Here is a 19,908-nt window from a genome sequence, read left to right on the forward strand (position 1 = left end):
TTAGCGGCCTCCCAGAGGACAGGAACAGCATTAATGGAACAGGAAGTAATGGGATGTACAAGCTTCTAACACCTGAAGCCGAGAGTGACAGCGTCCGCTAGGGTTACAGGAAAGGTATGGCGCAGTAATTGCGAAGGTGTCTGGTGCTGTTGCTAGGCTAGAAAATACTGCGGAAGAGCCGAACAATGAAGCAGAGTCTCGGCGGTGAATTGCTCTTTGATCACGGCGAGGCGGACATGGATGATAATACTCGAAAAGACGACAGGAAACGAAGAGAAGCCGCGGCCTGTGAGGGTGTCGTTAAAGAGTCAATCCCTGGGGGAGAAAAACATCATGAAAGCCTTGAGGAAGGTGAACGGATGGGCCTAAAAGGACTTACATAAAGCCGGACCTGACGCCACGGGAGAGAAAGACATTCAGAGCACTAGGGCAGGAACCAGACGCCAGGAGAAAGACAAGAGAAGAAAGGAGAAAAAGACTTTAGTGATACTGAATGAGGAGATGGTGAGGACAAGGGGGAATAGACGGGAGCCCCTTGTTACCAGTGCAAGTGGCTGTAACTCCTGTCTGTATAACGATGGACAGACATCAGTTTATTTTGTTCCTTGTTATCACACTAATGCACAAAATTATCGTATTTCAGAGGAATTTGGAACTTAATCTTTTGGCTTGAAACCCCAATGTGGGGATGCTGTTTTAAGTCCATCGTGGCCTGGGGTTTAGGCTACCTGGCTGTCACACTGAAGGCCCGGGTTCGTTTCTCGAAGTGTCTGGTCGTAAATAGTTTATACAAAGAATGGAAGTGAAATCCATTGGCTTTGCCCGCACAGGTAACGGGCCACCTTAGTGTAGTGGTTAGCAGTACTGACCATGATTCAGCACGGGGCCCACACAGGGTCGAGCCCATGTGGCTGCAATACTTAGCCCACAGACAATCACAACTGTTCTTCCTTCCCTCAGCACTGGTCAATAAATGGATACCTTGCTTGGGCTAGGGTGTATGTGTGTGTGTGCACACACATGTAGGAGTAAAGATATAGTACATATATGACAAGGTTAAGAGAAGAGGCAACACGAGTGTGCAGTAAAACTCTCCCCATAACACACACACACACACACACACACACACACACAGGATATAAATGAATAGATTATAGAACTGTTAGTTAGCGTGAATACACGAAAGCAAAATGTAAGTTGTTGTTGAATAAGACCGAGAGACTCCTTCGAGGAGGATAAATTCCCAGCCTATCTAAATTTAATCAATGTTCTGCAAAGAATCATAAGCATATAACGGCTGGCAATAAACCACAGGACATCATGTTCTGCAAAGAATCATATGCATATAACGGCTGGCAATAAACCACAGGACATCATGTCTGTGCAGCAGTACGTCTGTGGCGCCCTGACTCAAGTAAAGATAAGTTTCCATCAGGAAGTAGAGGGATGTGTGTGCCACAGTGGCGCGTCAAATTGTGGGACTGTTTCCTTTGGCCTCCGTGTTGTTACCCTGCTTCTTCCACAGTGGAGCCGTCGCTGCCACACACAGCGGCCGGGGACGGCGACTACGACAACGACCACGGCGACGGGCCTCGCAGCGACATCAGGGAAGGCCACGAGGACGACGTGGAGGTGGTGGACGTGGAGGAGACCTTCCTGCAAGCGCGGAGGATCGTGAGCACCCCGCAGGGGGTCCAGTGGACGCCGTCCCTCACCCTCCCTCCTCCTCCACACCCGTCCTCCACCACCACCCCTACCACTACTACCACCACCACGACAACCACCACCACCTCCACCACAACCACAACCACCACTTCCACCACCACTCTCCCGCCCACCACCACACGATCCGGCAGTAAGTATCACCACGACCAGCATCATCTTGCACACGACCACCACACACGCAAGCACCGACACCACTACCACTCTACCAGCAAAGCAAGCAGAAGGAACTTAACGTTAACATAAAAACTTCCATCGATATACTGGTTTAACCGATCATTTGCTCCCCCAAATGAAAATCCTTGTCTAGTCCTCTTTCTTTTTTTTCCAGAACATTCTCCACACTTAACACTTTTTCCAGACGTTTGCCTGGTAGCTATAACCTCGACCATACTCATTTTGGGCCTCTCAAGAGACCAGTTTCATAGACCAGACCAGATTAGACTGAAGCCACATGTAGTCCACACAGCCCGGGTGAGGTAGGGTAAACAGCCCTCCCGTGTGGGATAACAGTGGAGCAGCTGGCGTGGTATCTTAACCCCCAACTGGTCGTCCTGTTATCCTACACACTGGAAGTAGATCATTAGCGACCAGTCACCTCCCATCTGCGAAGCCTCGTACCCGAGACCTCCTGCTTCCCTAACACCATCTCCATTTACTGTGTAATCCAAAAGATAACCTCATAACCAAGCTCCTCTTGTTCCCCGTCCCTTCCACCGTTCTCTGTATCACTGTACCAGATCCTGAGGGGCCCTCAACAAGGCCCTGTGCTCTGACAAACACACCCGTCTTTGCAGGGTACTGCGAGATCCACCGTCCCTGGGAGCCGCGTCCTCGCATCATCGAGGAACAGGAGAGCATCAGGGTCAGTACACACCGCTCAATGTCGACCCTTCCCTCTCTCTCTCACCCTCCCGCTTGCACCGACCTCTCTCATCACTGCCCGCCTCAAACTTTATATTCATCACGAAACGAAAAATCATTCACACTTTTCCCCCCCTCTGTCATTCTTAACGCCAACTGAACGTCTTGATGAGAGCAGACAAAGCCCACGTAGCACAGAGTATCATTAGACGAATATAGTTTTTTTTTGGGGGGAACAGCGTATTTTAGCGGAAGCATAATAGGGAAACAGAGTTAATTATAGTACGAACAGAATTTTCATTTCTTCTCAAAAACAGACGTTTCAGGGTAATTACCACACCCATCATTAGCGTCAGTACACCCATCATTAGCGTAAGTACACCCATCATTAGAGTTAGAACATCCATCATTAGAGTTAGAACACCCAAGCTACATAAATCAGCTTACAGAGTCAATTCAAATGACAGCTTTTTTTTTTCACACAGTTGACACAGTCTGTACTCATGTCTGTAGAGTTATTGAAGATGTCTACCGTTCCAACAGCTTTACAAGGACGGAGACCAGGACTGCTCCGAGGTGTGCTTCTGCGACCTGCATCAACAAGCCAAGTGTCAGGTGAGGGTCGAGTTTCAGGTGAGGGCCGAGTGTCAGGTGAGGGGCCAAGTGTCAGGTGAGGGCCGAGTGACAGGTGAGGGGCTAAGTGTCAGGTGAGGGGCCAAGTGTCAGGTGAGGGGCCAAGTGTTAGTCAGGTGAGGGCCAAGTGACAGGTGAGGGGCCGAGTGACAGGTGAGGGCCAAGTGTCAGGTGAGGGCCGAGTGCCAGGTGAGAGGCCAAGTGTCAGGTGAGGGGCCAAGTGACAGGTGAGGGCCGAGTGCCAGGTGAGAGGCCAAGTGTCAGGTGAGAGCCGAGTGTTCATTCAGGCAAAATGTCACATGACACTAAGTACCAGGTAAGGCTATGTGTCCATAGCCATTTAGAGAGCCAAGGACCTGGCAAGACCACGGACAGGGATTCCAATACGACCAAGGTTAATTAGGAACTGGGTTTGATATGCTCACATACAACAGTAGGGGGGGACTGGACATGTTACATACGATACATCATATGGAAGAAGTGATCATGTAATACTGGAGTGAGACTGCGTGGCGAACGAGGACATAAAACACGAGATGAAACCAGACTCAGACTATCTGTGGAAATGGCGCGGAGCTACGCATTTTCTATGAGAACACAAGATGGGGGAATGGGGGTTTCAATGCGAATGATAGAGATCATTGTTGTTGAAGATTACTGCGAAATTTACAGCGCAGGAATATGCCTTGAGGTAAACTTAGTTTTAAATACAGAGAGACAAGGTTCGAAATGACAGATGTGGTTCAAGTAAAGATATCAAAAAGGCCCCCCCAAAAAAATTTAGGGGTATATTGTGAAGGGATAACAGGCCACACTACAGCCGGCCAGCATTTGAAAGATAAAAGATAGCAAGGAAGGAGTGCTGCAAGATAAGAGGAACAGAGAAATTGGCAAAAAAGAATATTGTGGACGAAGCAAAGTGCAATCTAAAACATTTCTATGAATTCATCAGGAATAAATGTTCAGATAAAATGCAGTCACTCAGGTTAAGAGACTCAGAATGAATGATGTATAGATATGCGAGGAGGTGAATGGCACTTCTGAAACTGTCTTCGTACTTGTGAGCGCAGTAGCCCTCACACTACCAGTGAGACGGCATCGGGCGGAGGTCTAGGAGACACAACCATGCTTGACAAGCCATGGAAAATGCTCAAGACGTCGCTGGAGGAGGATGGTAAAGTGGTAAAGAGGATGATGGAAGAGAGCTTTAAGACTGGAGACTGGTAAGTAACAATGAACCGTAGACACCGTCTCTCTGAAGGTCTGTAGTATGGAACATACCCTGTGAAAATAGCCAGAAAGCCGATGGATGACCACTTGCAAGGGAGACAACGCCCAAACGAGAGGCAAAACATATTTCAGGGTGGCGAGATCACGTGCAAAACAATCTTAGACTCTCATGAATGATCTACATTTCAGACATAAGAGAAAGCTGGGTAGACTGTGTGTATCTGGACTGCTACAAAGCATTCGAAACTCGACCGCAGAGGAGACTGAGAAAGACCTTCGATGGACAGATAAATGCCTTAATGGAGGAACAATGGACGCATATATATATATATATATATATATATATATATATATATATAGATAGATAGATAGATATATATATATATATATATATATATATATATATATATATATATATATATATATATATATATATATATATATATATACACACGAAGTTGGCTCACCGTTTTTTATCGCTGTTATGGAGAGTGGTTTCAATCATATTTTTTTCGCGAAGTGTCAGGTTACTGCACCCAGTGCTTTGTTGATATCTGCCAACAGCAAAACTGTGCCGGTGGGAGGTTTTGATTGGCTGAAGCCAAGAAGTGTGTGTGAAGTGAGTGTGCGTGTGTGTGTGTGTGTGTTTGTGCACCTGGGTGTCAAGCCCCCGTACCTTGCAGGCGAGAGTGGGTGAGAACCAGGAGTGGCTGAAGATAATGATTCTATTTCATACTTAAATGATTCTACTGTGCAAAATGACTGCCTTATCAGACGATTTTACCATATCCTGATTGTGATTTTGGTGTCGATGCTCTGACCACCGGGTGGTGACCTGACCTTGCAGGTGCTGGAGTGTGTGGAGAACCGGCCATGCGAGACGGACTACGCCGTCTACAACCACAACGCGCCAGCCTACCAGGCCTACAGGGGCGTGTGTATCTGCTACTCCGGAGACTTCATCTGCATGAGACCCCGCGCAGGTGAGGAGTGAGGGAGGGAAAGAGGGAGGGAGTCACCACAAAAAGTGAGGAGCTACTCGAGGGTGAGAGAGAGAGAGAGAGAGAGAGAGAGAGAGAGAGAGAGAGAGAGAGAGAGAGAAAGAGAGAGGGTGTGTGTTGGCGTGAAGTGGTTTTCTACCGACCACGGGAGACGAGTGTTGCTTAACCTGGTGTTCGCTGGCGGCGTCATCCGCCAGAAGAAATTCACAATCTTGAACTCCATTGTCCCGTAGGTGGTTAGCTCTCCTACTTCCTGCTCTTCATCATCATCTTGATATATTTTCTTGCCCGTAATTCTTAACCCGCGAGGCGAGAAGTGGAGCTCTCGGTGCTCTGCACCTTCGCCCGTGTATAAAGTCCTTTCGATCATCCGTTCATTATACTAAAACTAGATAGAATTTTTGTCCTACGTAATAGAGATGCACAGGTGATATGATGGTGGACAAAGACTAATCCGTACAAGACTAATTTATGGTGATCATGTCTTGATCCTAACTATCCTCTCAGGTCAATTCTTACACTTCAAAAGTGAACGATACATAATTCCATGCTTTTCAGTTCTATCAGCTTATTTCTAAACTCATACTAATTCTGCGTTCATTTTTTTCTTGACACGGTCAGAGTGTGGGGGACGTCCAGTCATGATCTTCCCACACACCACATACCCATTCGCCTACCAACCCAGAAGGAAGGCAAAAAAAAGAACAGCTGGATTAACTCTGATCCGAATGCCCTCTCCAGGATTCGAACCCGGTGGTCAAGTGAATGTTATGCCCCTTGCGGAAATAAGTGACCTGGCGTTGCGCGTCAGACATCTAGCGTGATTAGAAGGGAATTATCTGAGCGTGCGAAATAAATGACCGCCAATATATTCTCGTTGCATGGTTAACGAGGACGTAAACTGCATCATTACTGGCCTCTGGAGACATTTACAGTCATTAGTAAAGCTAATTACACCTATGCCATTTACAGCGTGTGTGTGTCCATTTACATTACTTGTATATTTCTATTAAGTCTCATTTACGACGGTGATATAATAACACAGACTGCGTGGTATACCAAATTACTGGCTCGGGACAAATGTAGTATGATAATACTTTATTTGTTAGTCGCTCTGCATTCTAGAATCATTTCCCACTATCAATGTCGCTCAAAAGCCACCAGCAGTGTGTCTATGTTATGAAGAGAAAAAGATCCAACACGAGCAAACTTCGCGACAATAAAATGCTGAACGACACAGGAACTAAACCCCGTCATTAAGTCCATTGAACCATCATACTTCTTGGTAAAAAAAATGAAAAAAAAAATGCCACCACTTGAGTATTAAGCACCGCCCATGTGCAGGTACACTTAATCCGCGGTCGTATTTTTTTTTCGCTGGTCAGTAATTTTGCTTTGACACCAGGTCCGCCAGAGTTTAAGTCAGCAACGCCAACCACTGCACCACCAACGACACTCCCATGGCTTGTGATGGTTATGTGTGCCCGTCGTACCAACGTGGTGGTTTGCCAGATTCGCCACACCTCTGGTTGATGCTTGCACTTCTTATCCGACTGGTGGCACCTTCTCAGAAACTGTCAAAGGGGGTGGCGGAACCCCATTCCCTTAACGGTGTTTCCTCAATGAATTTATATACATAGGAAGACGCATGTGTGAGCTGTAAGCCTCCTGATACATACCCTCTATATGTAGTAAAACATTTACTCTCCCTCACGAGTGTTGATGAACACTAGCATCAGTTACCACGTCAAGGGAGGGTGTTCATCACTTTCATCACCTGTAGCAGAAGGGGCCAACCTAACGTGTTAACGTAGAGAATATCACTGGATCTTATCTTTTTTTTTTTTGTCTTCCACGTACTTCTCCATTTTGACCTTTCCTCCGCCCCCAGCCTTCCCCTCACATTTACGTGACGCTTGAGCATCCTTTTGGAAGAGTCTTGACCTCTGCTTACTTCCTCCCCCCGTCCGTGTGCCAGAGGAGTACCATCTGCCGATGGGTCTTTTCCTTATGGTTGGCTACAGCCGGACGGAGGAGGCGCTGCTGCGGACGGTGACTGGGGGCAGCGCCGTGGACGCCCTCATCCCTCTCCAGATGATCTTCAGGACCCTCTCCTCCAACATGGGAGTAAGTCCTCTCTCTCTCTCTCTCTCTCTCTCTCTCCTACTTCTCATGTTCTTCTGCAGATCTTGTCCTTCGACATGGTCAAAAGTTCCTACTCATCTTACCATCTTCCTCATTAACATGGTCAAGGGTTCCTCCTCATCTTTACCATCTTCCTCATTAACATGGTCAAGGGTTCCTCTTCATCTTACCATCTTCCTCATTAATATGGTCAAGGGTTCCTCCTCATCTTTACTATCTTCCTCATCAATATGGTCAAGGGTTCCTCCTCATCTTACCATCTTCCTCATTAACGTAGTATCCTAAAATCATCCCCCCCCACCCCTCTCTCTCTCTCTCTCTCTCTCTCTCTCTCTCTCTCTCTCTCTCTCTCTCTCTCTCTCTCTCAACAACCCTACTTCCAAGGTCTATTTATCTGTCTGTCTGTCTGTCTGTCTGTCTATCTATCTATCCATCTGTCCACCTCGACCTTTCGTGATCCTTGACGACCTGCTGTAACCTGCCAGCTCCTCCAGGGCCACTGTTGTTACTTGGTTTATCAAGTTCCTATGGTTCTCATGTCAGCAAAAGTATACGATTCTTACACTTCCAGAAGAAAGGCACGATTCTTACTGTACCGGGACCCACAGGATCACATGGCTTTAAAAAAAAGGCGTGGATTCACGGTCAGGAGATTCACATGGCACAGTTTTAAGGGTGTCATGAGATCCACATTATAAGAGTTCCAAGGATAACAGAGCCACAAACTGTAGTGACACTGACCGACAGAGCCACATCATGCAATCTATTTGCCAGTAGAGACACTGGGTACAGTTTCGCAAGCAGTAAAAACACTTGATACAGTTCTAAGTCCAGTAGAGTCACATGATACAGTTCTAAGTCCAGTAGAGTCACATGATACAGTTCTAGGTCCAGTAGAGTCACATGATACAGTTCTAGGTCCAGTAGAGTCACATGATACAGTTCTAGGTCCAGTAGAGTCACACGATACATTTCACGTGCCAGTAGAGTCACATGATCGAGTTCCAAGACAATCTTGTATTTTGTAGTCCCGACGTCGACGTAAACACCTGGATCTTTAGGTATTAGTGTGGTGATCCCCAGGTCACTATACACACCCATGGAATATTTCTGTGCATTTGTCATTTGACGGAAAGCTGGTCAACGATTTTACCAGATCATCGCATAAGGTGCTGTACTATCAAGCAAGTACTTGTGTATCGTGGGACGAGACCTACAAAGTGAAATCCTGACTCACAAAAGCAAAAAAAAACCTGAAGAGATGAGAGCATTGAGAAAGGAACAGTTTCCTTCACAGTCACCGCGAGAACAACACGATCCAAACTGAGACAGTGCCAGGACACGACCCAGTAGGGAGCCAGCAGCAGAGAGAAGGCGCGTCTCGTGAATATCTTGGGGACTTCCATTGTGTCACCTTGAGAATGTGCAGTTCCGCCGTTCCTGGTAGCAAAATAATGTGTACTGTAATGGCACTGTACATTCATTCCTAGTATCCAGGAGAATATGAGGTAATGATACGTTCTTTGCCGTATGACGAGGACTTTAGGCAAAGCGTCTCAAACGACTCGATTCCAAGACCTGCCCTAGATGCAATGCGTTCTAACACAAACACCTGGACTGCAGCAGGACAGCACCTCGTCTGGTACACAGGCCACCAGGTACCGACTTAAGTCCAACGATCGTAATCCTGTCTCATCTGACGATAAGAGGCTGTCAAGTCCTGACATATGGAGGGTCATTCATATACATTTGCCAGTTATTACAGAACTGTTCTCTGGGATGTGTGTTCTGATCTAGGGATCACCTCACTTAAAAATACCAAGATAACGTAATCTCAATGATATCTTTTCGATCACTCCTTATCCATTTCACGCTCAGTTATGTCTTATCTTTCCAGGAGGAATGTCGGCTGGAACTGTTCCAGAACACGACAGACAACCTGGTGCTTCAGGTCCGCCATTCCCAGATGTCTTCTGGTGCTGGCAACCAGAGTTACACCCTGTACATGCTGGGAGAAGAGAGGGTACGGCCGTGTGTGTGTGTGTGTGTGTGTGTGTGTGTGTAGGTGTGTGTTCTGGATCACTCAAAAATGAAATATTTCGTAAATTATTAGACAGATATCATATACAGACGATATATTCAAACTCCTACACTTCCACACCCTGACTCACTCTTGACCTTCCACACCCTGACTCACTCTTGCCCTTCCACACCCTGACTCACTCTTGCCCTTCCACACCCTGACTCACTCTTGCCCTTCCACACCCTGACTCACTCTTGCCCTTCCACACCCTTACTCACTCTTGCCCTTCCACACCCTTACTCACTCTTGCCCTTCCACACCCTTACTCACTCTTGCCCTTCCACACCCTGACTCACTCTTGCCCCTCCACACCCTGACTCACTCTTGCCCCTCCACACCCTGACTCACTCTTGCCCTTCCACACCCTGACTCACTCTTGCCCTTCCACACCCTGACTCAATCTTGCCCTTCCACACCTTGACAGAACCGATGCGAGAAGCCCATCCGGAAGGTGGAGGAGATGATCAACGACCGCGACCCTCAGATCCACCACGACGTCAGACTCTCCCTCTACGTCCTTGCCGAGGTCATCGACAAGGTGCCAACCCCTCAACAGTACAGTGGCGGGGCGCCCTCCCCACTGGCTGCCACCAGCCCCTGGATAACCTGCTGGCGGTGGTGGGTGACCGTGGCCGTACTCCTGCTCAGCGGAAGCCTCGACGCTCTCTTCGGCAACCTGGAAGGCCGCGCTTCCTGGGAGGCAAGAGGAGCGGCAGCAGCAGCAGTGTCTTCGACGGTGAAGACCTCGTGATATCTCGGTGCGTGGCGGTCTGCAGTGTAACTGAGCACTCCACTGCTGGTCTGATGTTCGACGACAAACCTTCCCTTCAACCCCTCGGTGCTCTCTCTCTCTCTCCCTCTCTCTCTCTGAAAGCCTCGGTGTTATCTTGGGGAAGGGAAGTCCTACGTTACCTCACCGAAGATTTATGTATAGTATATCGCCATTATGACTAGTGTGAGTGAGTCGTCCCGGCAATGATACCGGTGATATAAGGAGGCGTATATCATCTAGTGTCACCCCCTGATTCAATTGGGGTAGCTCGTGGAAGCCAACTGTTTGGCCCTGATGGTTCTCAGATATCTGGCCTTCTCCTGAGGCATCTAATCATTCGTTAATGTGCTGTAAGTCATGTGTTTACGTTTCGGTGTGATGGATGGAGAACTTTAGTAGCATGAGCACCTGCAAAGACCCGGCAGAGAAGGAACAAGACCGATGACCTGTCTGTAACCCCCCAAACGTCCAAGGACACACACTCAACAGAATGTTGGTTGATGGCTCTAAGCGTCAGTCGACCCATTTCAGGCCTATGATCAGTGACTCTGAAGTGACACAAGTGATAATCATCCACGAAGGATTTTTTTTTTTCTTTGGGGGGGGAGAGTTCCCAGAAACAGTATTTGGGGATATTTTAAGAATATATTTTCATGCATCACAACTTTAAAGTGAGATAAGTTTTAATCTCTGGAGAAAAAGGAAAAAAAAAAAAACGAGTTCAATGACGACTGTTCCTTTTCCCATTCAGTATAGATCTCAATCAATGCTCTAAATGCCATCATTAGAACAATGCGCGTGAGACTGACAGTGGTCTATGGGATATGGACTCACTAATGTAGGTGTATTTAATGTTAAAAGATGATTATTATTGATTTCTAGCACAGATGCTATTTTTCATATATATATATAAATATATATATATATATATATATATATATATATATATATATATATATATATATATATATATATATATATATATATATATTACACGTAAACAGTATAGATGTGTGTACCAGAAAGATCTCAGTGAAGTATTACTGACAATATATGTGCTATTCTATGTCCACACGCTGACTTCTTTGTTGTCACTGTTAGAAAGTTCTGTGTAGCTGTGTTATCCTGGACACACCCGGATGCTATGTTATCCTGGACACACCTGGATGCCATGTTATCCTGGACACACCTGGATGCCATGTTATCCTGGACACACCTGGATGCTATGCACATCATGATGAGTCGGTGTATCAATGTTCGTCACGTACAAGCGGGACAGATGCTCCACATCTGCTGGCCAGATGTCTTTCGCAGTGAGCAAATTAGTAGCGACGCCAGCCATGACCTGCAAGTGTTAGCCACGACGACAGCACCACGACGTGTGCCGGCACCACTTGTTGGCGCTGCTGCTGGCGTTTGGGTACGCACCCGAAACCTTCGCCTCACGGAGTGACGGAAGAATTAGGTGACCTCTCCCTCCACGGGGTGAAGGTTCAGCGGGTCTACACATGGGGCCATGTCTGGTGGAAATACCAAAGAAAAAAGGGGGGGCAGCACAGGTTGTTGCCTACCCTAGATAACGGGGGGGAAAAATATACGATCCCAAACATTTGGGAAAGAATAGAAAACTAAGAGGGGACAACCCTAGCTATCTAGACCTTATCACGGGTGTTAGTTTTACCGGACCTGGGCCTAACTAGCCGTCGCCCTACGCTTGGTGTGGTGTCTGTACCTCGTACCCTCTGTTTTAAGTGGTGTGTATTCGTGGTACACGCGTATGGTACCTCCTCGTCACCAACGTTAGCTCTGTGCTCCCCTCCCCTCGCCCTCCTCATCAGCACCACACGCTTGTAGCTCCCGACAGGACCGCGCTATGGTGTGCTGCGTGTGACAGTGTGTGTGTTGACCCGAGGGGGTAATACAGCCAGTGTGTGGAGGCCGATGTATGTAGCAAGGACGCCACCCCCAGTGGCTCCCAGCGGCCGTTCTTCTGCACCTTTTAGTTCGATGGTCACTATACACCAAAGCTCCTCGTGTTGAACCAGCCTCGATCGTGAACATGTCACATTTGAGTAGATTCCTTCACAGGTTCATTCCTACGTTCCTTAATCATTCCATTCTATCTCGCTCGTATACACACTCCTGGTCACTGTCTGCAACCTGGCCTGGCATACACTGGTACTCTTTAGTAAACCGTTCTATCTAACTGTTGTAGTTCACACTGCTTCCCTCACGTTCAACTCTCTCGCGCTCGCGTTTTCAAAAGATCCACCTTGATTGCCAGCAGTCGCCCTCCTGGTGCAGGTGTGTCTCAAAAGCAAGGGGTTGTTCTACCCCTGACGAACCCTCGCCGCCACAGACGATGGCTCGTGTCTCTCCTTTCCAGTAAGCCCACCGTATTCAGCCGAGTACCAAACACTGGACCCCATTCCACATCACCTACCGGGGATCCCTATGTCCACTCCTACATCCCGGCTTCCACACTTGCCCCAGTACATGCCGCCGCCTTTGCTACAGTATTTCCTCAGTAATTACAATCTTGTCCACTGTGTACCCTCCGTCCATCCAGCCCTGACAACTCGCAGTCCAGACACGACCACCTTATACATGTATACCATCTTCCTACACAATCAGTCACCACGATTATACCATAGTATCATCCGCTAAGGACATCCATGCGTTCTATAGCCTACGAGCCGTAACCTCTCTCTCTCTCTCACCTCGACCACTGATGGGAATCGAAGACTTGCTTTGGCAGCTTTCATTCATTCTCTCAACCCTCTGGCAGCTTTCATCCACTTCTTGATCCTGAGTTAACAATGACCTCTACTTTAAGAGGAAGACCATGAGAGACAGGATCATCAACAGCTGATTCTACGTGAAAGGACAAAAGTCTTCGTCGAGGCCAGGCCCTTAGAGGGCCTTAATTTCCGTGATATAATTCGTTTAATGGCCTAACACCCATGCAGCTTTCCCTACCACACACTAGACCTTATCTGGTGATGGGAATGACTGGGAAGAGGACCTGTCTCACTCAGAAGTATTATTATCATTACCATCAAATTACTGAAATATTCTCTGCCAAATACATTTCTTTTTCTCTCTTTTGCTTCATCAACAACGAAGCCATAACATATATATATATATATATATATATATATATATATATATATATATATATATATATATATATATATATATATATTCACTCTGATCCTTTAAAAGACCATAAATCGGGATTCAATAACACGTTTCCATATAATCATGTAAGCAATTTGCTTAAATCTCCAAAGGGGATCTGTTACGTTCCCCCTTCTAATCTCCGACACCTTTGCTTCCTAAATGGAGAAAATTATATATTGAGGAGGAACTGATGGCTGGACACCTGACTGTCCATGCAGACACGAGGATAGAATAATATTCTCTTTTCTTCCCTTACAGGTTAACTCGTGTGTAAAGTGCACTCATATTTAGCCTTTTCCGACGCATTCTCTTATCGCATTTTGTTCAGTACAATACAGCAGGTGTGTGTGTGTGTGTGTGTGTGTGTGTGTGTGTGTGTGTGTGTGTGTGTGTGTGTGGATGTTCAATCAGACGAAGCAAGTGTAGCTGTGTGTTCTGTTGTAAAGAATGCCATATTACAGCCAGATGTTGTACCTCTGTGGCGCACCTGGAGGCACAGTCAGCCTCGTCTGTGCTGTGTAGTACTCACTGTGTACATAATGTGTACATGTTACAAAATGTCAGAGGTATGTTTTGTAATAAAAGGCTTACAAATAATATACGACTGTGTTTGTAACCTCGGACATCGTGGGTAATTTACGATGGTCAATGATACTTATTCTCTCTCATCACGACACCCTTCAATCTATGACCCTGGGGGTTGTAACTGGGTAATCGATTACCCTGGAGGTTGTAACGACGTGTTCGTCTTTTATATTCAAGGAAATCTATACGACTAACCCACGTTTGCAGTACCGCACCGACTTCAGAGCGTCGAGGTGATGGTCGGAACCCATTTTACACACTCAAGTGTCAAGTAGGCTGTGGACACCAGCCGCCCAGGGAAGTACTACCCTCCTGAACCAGGAGTGGTGAGGTGATGGCCCGAACCATCTGACACCCTCCAAGTCAGTAGGCTGTGGACACCAGCTGCCCAGGGAACTGTGGACACCACTGCCCAGGGAAGTACTACCCTCCTGAACCAGGAGTGGTGAGGTGATGACCCGAACCATCTTACACCCTCCCAGTCAGTAGGGTGTAGACACCAGCTGCCCAGGGAAGTACTACCTTCCTAACTCAGTGGGTGTTGAAATATCTAATGGCAACTTCCAGCGTTTCTTCGCCCTCAGCTGCCAACGAACTCTTCGCGAAGAGAATTTACCATGACGCTAAATAAGGCCCGAATCATGCTGATGGAGGAGGAAAATGAGCGATGCCCTCAATAGCCAAGACACATTCCTCTAAACGTGGTACATTTTTCCCAACCAGGCGTACCACCCAAACAAACCTCAATGACCAAACTACCGCTTGCTCTTCCTGCCCTCATTAAAACTCCTCACTTTCAGACTGCTGCAGCGAGGGAGACACACGCTCAGCAAAGACTGTACGAGACTTCGCGACTCATTGATTCCCTCAGCACTGCGGGCCATCTTCCCTCTTACAAACCAAGTGTAAAAACCTCCCTCTACCCCAAGCCACAACGAATGAGAATTCGCCCGAGAACGGAGGCGGCGTTGACGTACCGGTAAAGGCATTCTAGAAGTGTAGAGCTCGATGGTATGATGGCTCACGATACGTTCTGGCCCCGGAAATTACGTAAGTGTTGAACGGCGGATCCCGGAAGGCCAGACGGCCGACCGGGCTAGAGACACGCATGACAACAGAGGTGACCCCCCACATCACGTGACACCAGTGTGGTCAGCACGGAAGGACACTGGATAGCGCCATCCAATCCGTGAGGCGTTGTCAGATCAACACACCTGGCTCGCTACTACATCATAGCGACCTAACATGGAGAATGATATCTGATATTATAGAATATATATATATATATATATATATATATATATATATATATATATATATATATATATATATATATATATATATATATATATTCCCAAATAAGGAACAGAGAAAGGGGCCAGATAGGGGTATTCCCTCAAAGGCCCAGTCCTCTGTTCTTAACGCTACCTCGCTAACGCGGGAAATGGCGAATATAATGAAAGAAAAGAAAGATTTTCGTGGGTGCATGAATTTGGAGTATGCAATAAATAGACAATACATGCAATAGAAAAATATACTTATATGATATAGTCTATATATATATATAGAAAAATATACTTATATGATATAGTACTTTTGATATAGTCTTGGTCCCAAACAACTATATTGACTAATATAATCTTAGTCACAAACATTCACTGAGGTGACATAATGTGGGAGAACACTATCTAATTACGACTCATTGTTACAAGCCACCATACTAACCATATGACGTCACAAACCACCATACTAATTACATAACTTGCGTCATAACCCACCATCCTCTGTAACGTCACGACCTATCACATTTCAATGTGTAATCAACTGTCACAAACTACCAATTATTACCTAATCTCTCACAAACTACTGTACTAATTATATACTCTACCACAAACTACCACATACTACGTAATCTTTGTCACGACCCATCATGCTGGTTGAGCAACGTGTCATGGACCATGTCTGTGCTACATCTGCCACAAACTAACCACATAGTGTAATCACCGTTGATAACAACACAGCCTTACTACTTACGTCACCCATGGTAGTCAGTTGGTAATCTCCCTCAAGGACGTGAATGCGACTCCGTGACGTGCACCAAAGGAACAACGGAGCATCTGTGTGGAGTACCAGGACTTCATTACCGTCTTCCTCTCCTTTTCTTTTCCTAGCTTCCACACTCCCTTACCCCCAGCCACACACACACACACACACACCACGAGCCCTCCCTCACTCCTCCCGACTATGCGACCTCACAGAACCTTCCCTTCCAATCGCCAACAAGCAAGAGAGACTTTCGTGGCCTTTCCTTCGCTCGCCCACGACCTAAAGGAACCACGGGAATAGTGACTGTGAATGTTTTTTAATATAATCATCATCTCTTAACACCTGGAGGTGTTGACGACCTTTCGGCTGGTCGTTTTAACATGACCCTGACTGTTTTAATGACCTTGTGTGTGTGTGTGTGTGTGTGTGTGTGTGTTGTATAAGGTGTGCGCAATGACCCTGGCAACTGATATGCGCAGGGCCCAAGTAAACCCCACCCGTGGTACTGTAGGTCAGTCGGTAACATAATACCATATGAACTGTAGCAAATCATTCATATCTCCCTTATATTCTTCATGTTTTCCCTATCCACGGGAATGGATATCATATTCAGGTCGGGAAATTAGTAGGTTGGTTCTTAACATCGAGTTAAAAGTCTTAGTAATTCCATACAAGGTAACTTCACTTTCCTCACCCAAAGGCATCAGATCTCTATTGTAAAAGTACTTTATATGATAACTTAAACCATCTTTTACTTTGGTAATGATGGCCACCAGATTATGAAGGAATCAGTTAAGATTCTACGTATCATTACACGAGTACTTTTCTTGCCAGTCGAAGCAAGCAGGAAAACGCTATGCAGTTGTCACGAACGATTTCCTTTCCTTTATCATCATACGTAGGATAATCGCTACATGACCCATTAAGTCGGCTTGACGACCCGTCACGTCCAATGGTCACCACACACATTCGACGTCCACGAAACAGTCAGTCGTTGACCCCGTGAATGGCTTACATAAACTACCTGAACTAACGAGTTTGTGAACTGTGCTAGCGAGGGGAAAGACGCGATGGACCATAAAAAACACATGAAGCTGAATTACCCTCAGGGAAGTTTTAACTGTTGGAAGCCTCAATCATGGCCACACCTAACCTAAAGCGAAAAGAGACAGGTAAATATATATATATATATATATATATATATATATATATATATATATATATATATATATATATATATACCCTTGCTACACCTTACGATAATGTAACGCTAAACCCAAGGAATAAAATCTTGGGCCAAACAGGATAACAAGCAACCTTAGTCTCCACTCACCTTGGATCACCTCCATGCACACACTGGTGATATTTCCCTCCTCACTGAACGCTTTTTCAAGCACCGTGAGTTCCTGTGTAAGCATATCCACGCCACCATTGAATCCTGGTGGCCTCCAGGGTGGTAGAACGTGCCACCGATACGACCGGAGACCCGACCTGCCCTTCCCCTCCTCACTCTTCCGACAGGCTCGCCACGACGTACGCAAATACGACTCTCTCTCTCGCACACGAGAACGTCCAGACCATCCGACGTTTACAACCAAAGTGACGCCTTCCCGGGTATCCTTCCTATGACGTCATGTCCCCACCCCCCTTCACCGTCCTCCGATACTGTGTGAGGTTATTACGACATAACAACTGAACTATACGGTAACGAGCTCGGAAATTCCGTTCTGATTATCACTGTAACAAAAGTATTGAGAAGCGTAATGTCATGACATGACAGCTTCAATCAGACTTATCAACTTAGCGCCGAAACCTTTCAGTGGCGCGATTCCCCTTGAACAATATTATAATACGCTACCACGACTTTGTGAATTGCGCCTCTTTACTGTAAGCAATGCGTTCGGCAACGTTCATTTCAGATTCGACGGGCAATAATGCTTCTAAATTCGTGAGTAAAGGATCAGACGCCATGGACGAGAATCAGATAATGACTGATATAAAACATATAATGTTTTGACCTGATGACACATCAAGTTCTGCATGCTCAACGGAAGATCAAGATTAAGCTGTACTTTTAACATGCATGTTCAGAACGCTTCACGCGTACAGAAACTGAATGAATCAACTACCAAATGCATTCAGGGATATAAGGTTGCTGAAGTAAGGCGACATATTACGATAAACTTTGAATTCTCACAGTGCACTACAATGTGGCCAAGTGTGCCACCAGCGTATGGTTAAGCCCTTGGCCACAATGCAATCTGGTCATCAAGCAAATATCATATAGGTCGACCACAACCAAAACTGGTGGCGAAATTATACAAAGTCTAACATTCGAAACGAATATTAGCATACAAATCAACTTATTCTTTGTGCAAACAACGCGTGACAACAACAAATGAGATCCGAAGTTCTAATAAAAGGAACACTTAACTTACATAAGTATTTAGTTATCACGTGGAGCAGACACAAGACAACGACGAAAGAAATTCTTTGTTCCAAAACGACCACCATTATCTACAAACATCTGTAATATGACATATTAGGAAATGTCTTGGAAGACACAAATTTTACAATAATAATGTCCTGCGGTCAGCGATGTGGGGGGAAAAAAAATATAATCCAATTCTCTCTATATTTTGACTCTACTATGATAAACATTCTCAAAGCAGACATGGACATTACTATACATTCATCCGCCACTGTAAGATGTATGTGTATTTCTTCAAGTTTAATTTAATAAGGCCTACAGAGAGTTGTCATAGAAAATGAGTTACAGAAAATGAATAAGGGAGGGAGGACAGAGTTATATCCGAAACCAGCACCTGGTAGACTTAAGACCATTATCATTTAGGAAATTGATACAGAGGGCCTCATATAACACTAATGATACTCAGGATTATCTATAAAACAAGACACAAAGCTATGAAAGCTACAAAACCTTTCCTTCGCGAATTGCAAATGTAAGATCTATTAAAGAAAAAATAATAATTTCAAAACATTTTGAAATTATTTTTGAGTAAACGTATGTTCTTCACTCATCACCTCAACTGAGGTATGAAGACTTTAAGTTATTTAAACTACGAAGAACTTATGCAGTGATGCAGTGAGCTTCTGAAGTACGTACCATGTTGAAACCTCGAATAAAAATGCTGAACCAAAGCTTCAGTGAGGTATATGAATCTCATGGACACTCGACTTTGACGGTATGTCAGTCTTATCGTGAACTGGAACCTAACAAATGGTGAGGAAGTCGGTGTGTACACTGTCCGCTAAAGTCCAGCCATCCTAATCACACGACTTAAAACACAATTTCCCACTACGTGGCTGACTCTGGCGTGGCATCATGGAGTCTCATTGACTTATGTTTGGTAACCCACTTGTGATGTTGCTGGAACGTGGAGGTAAATGGGTGAGTTTACTTTACATGGATGGAGAGGTTTGCTGTGTCGTAAGGTCAGACCACTGGAGAAGTTGTTGTGTCGTAAGGTCAGACCACTGGAGAAGTTGTTGTGTCGTAATGTCAGACCACTGGAGAGGTTTGTTGTGTCGTCAGGTCAGACCACTGGAGAGGTTTCTTGTGTCGTCAGGTCAGACCACTGGAGAAGTTGTTGTGTCGTAAGGTCAGGCCACTAGAGAGGCCT

General features: G+C 45.8%; 1 protein-coding gene across 1 annotated transcript in view; it reads left to right on the forward strand.

Annotated features, from left to right (window-relative positions):
• Nucleotides 1–10,584, forward strand: part of LOC139763800 (uncharacterized) — a 202,543-nt gene extending 191,959 nt beyond the window's left edge. The window contains exons 12-18 of the mRNA XM_071690057.1: nt 1,526–1,855; nt 2,520–2,587; nt 3,130–3,201; nt 5,297–5,432; nt 7,429–7,577; nt 9,493–9,618; nt 10,103–10,584. Of these exons, the coding sequence (XP_071546158.1) occupies nt 1,526–1,855; nt 2,520–2,587; nt 3,130–3,201; nt 5,297–5,432; nt 7,429–7,577; nt 9,493–9,618; nt 10,103–10,429 (1,208 nt within the window). The 3' untranslated portion in view covers nt 10,430–10,584. The remainder of the gene's footprint in view (nt 1–1,525; nt 1,856–2,519; nt 2,588–3,129; nt 3,202–5,296; nt 5,433–7,428; nt 7,578–9,492; nt 9,619–10,102) is intronic.
• Nucleotides 10,585–19,908: the final 9,324 nt, after the last annotated feature.

The sequence above is a fragment of the Panulirus ornatus genome, chromosome 48 (genome assembly GCF_036320965.1).
Source record: "Panulirus ornatus isolate Po-2019 chromosome 48, ASM3632096v1, whole genome shotgun sequence".
In the NCBI taxonomy this organism is placed as follows: Eukaryota; Metazoa; Arthropoda; class Malacostraca; order Decapoda; family Palinuridae; genus Panulirus; species Panulirus ornatus.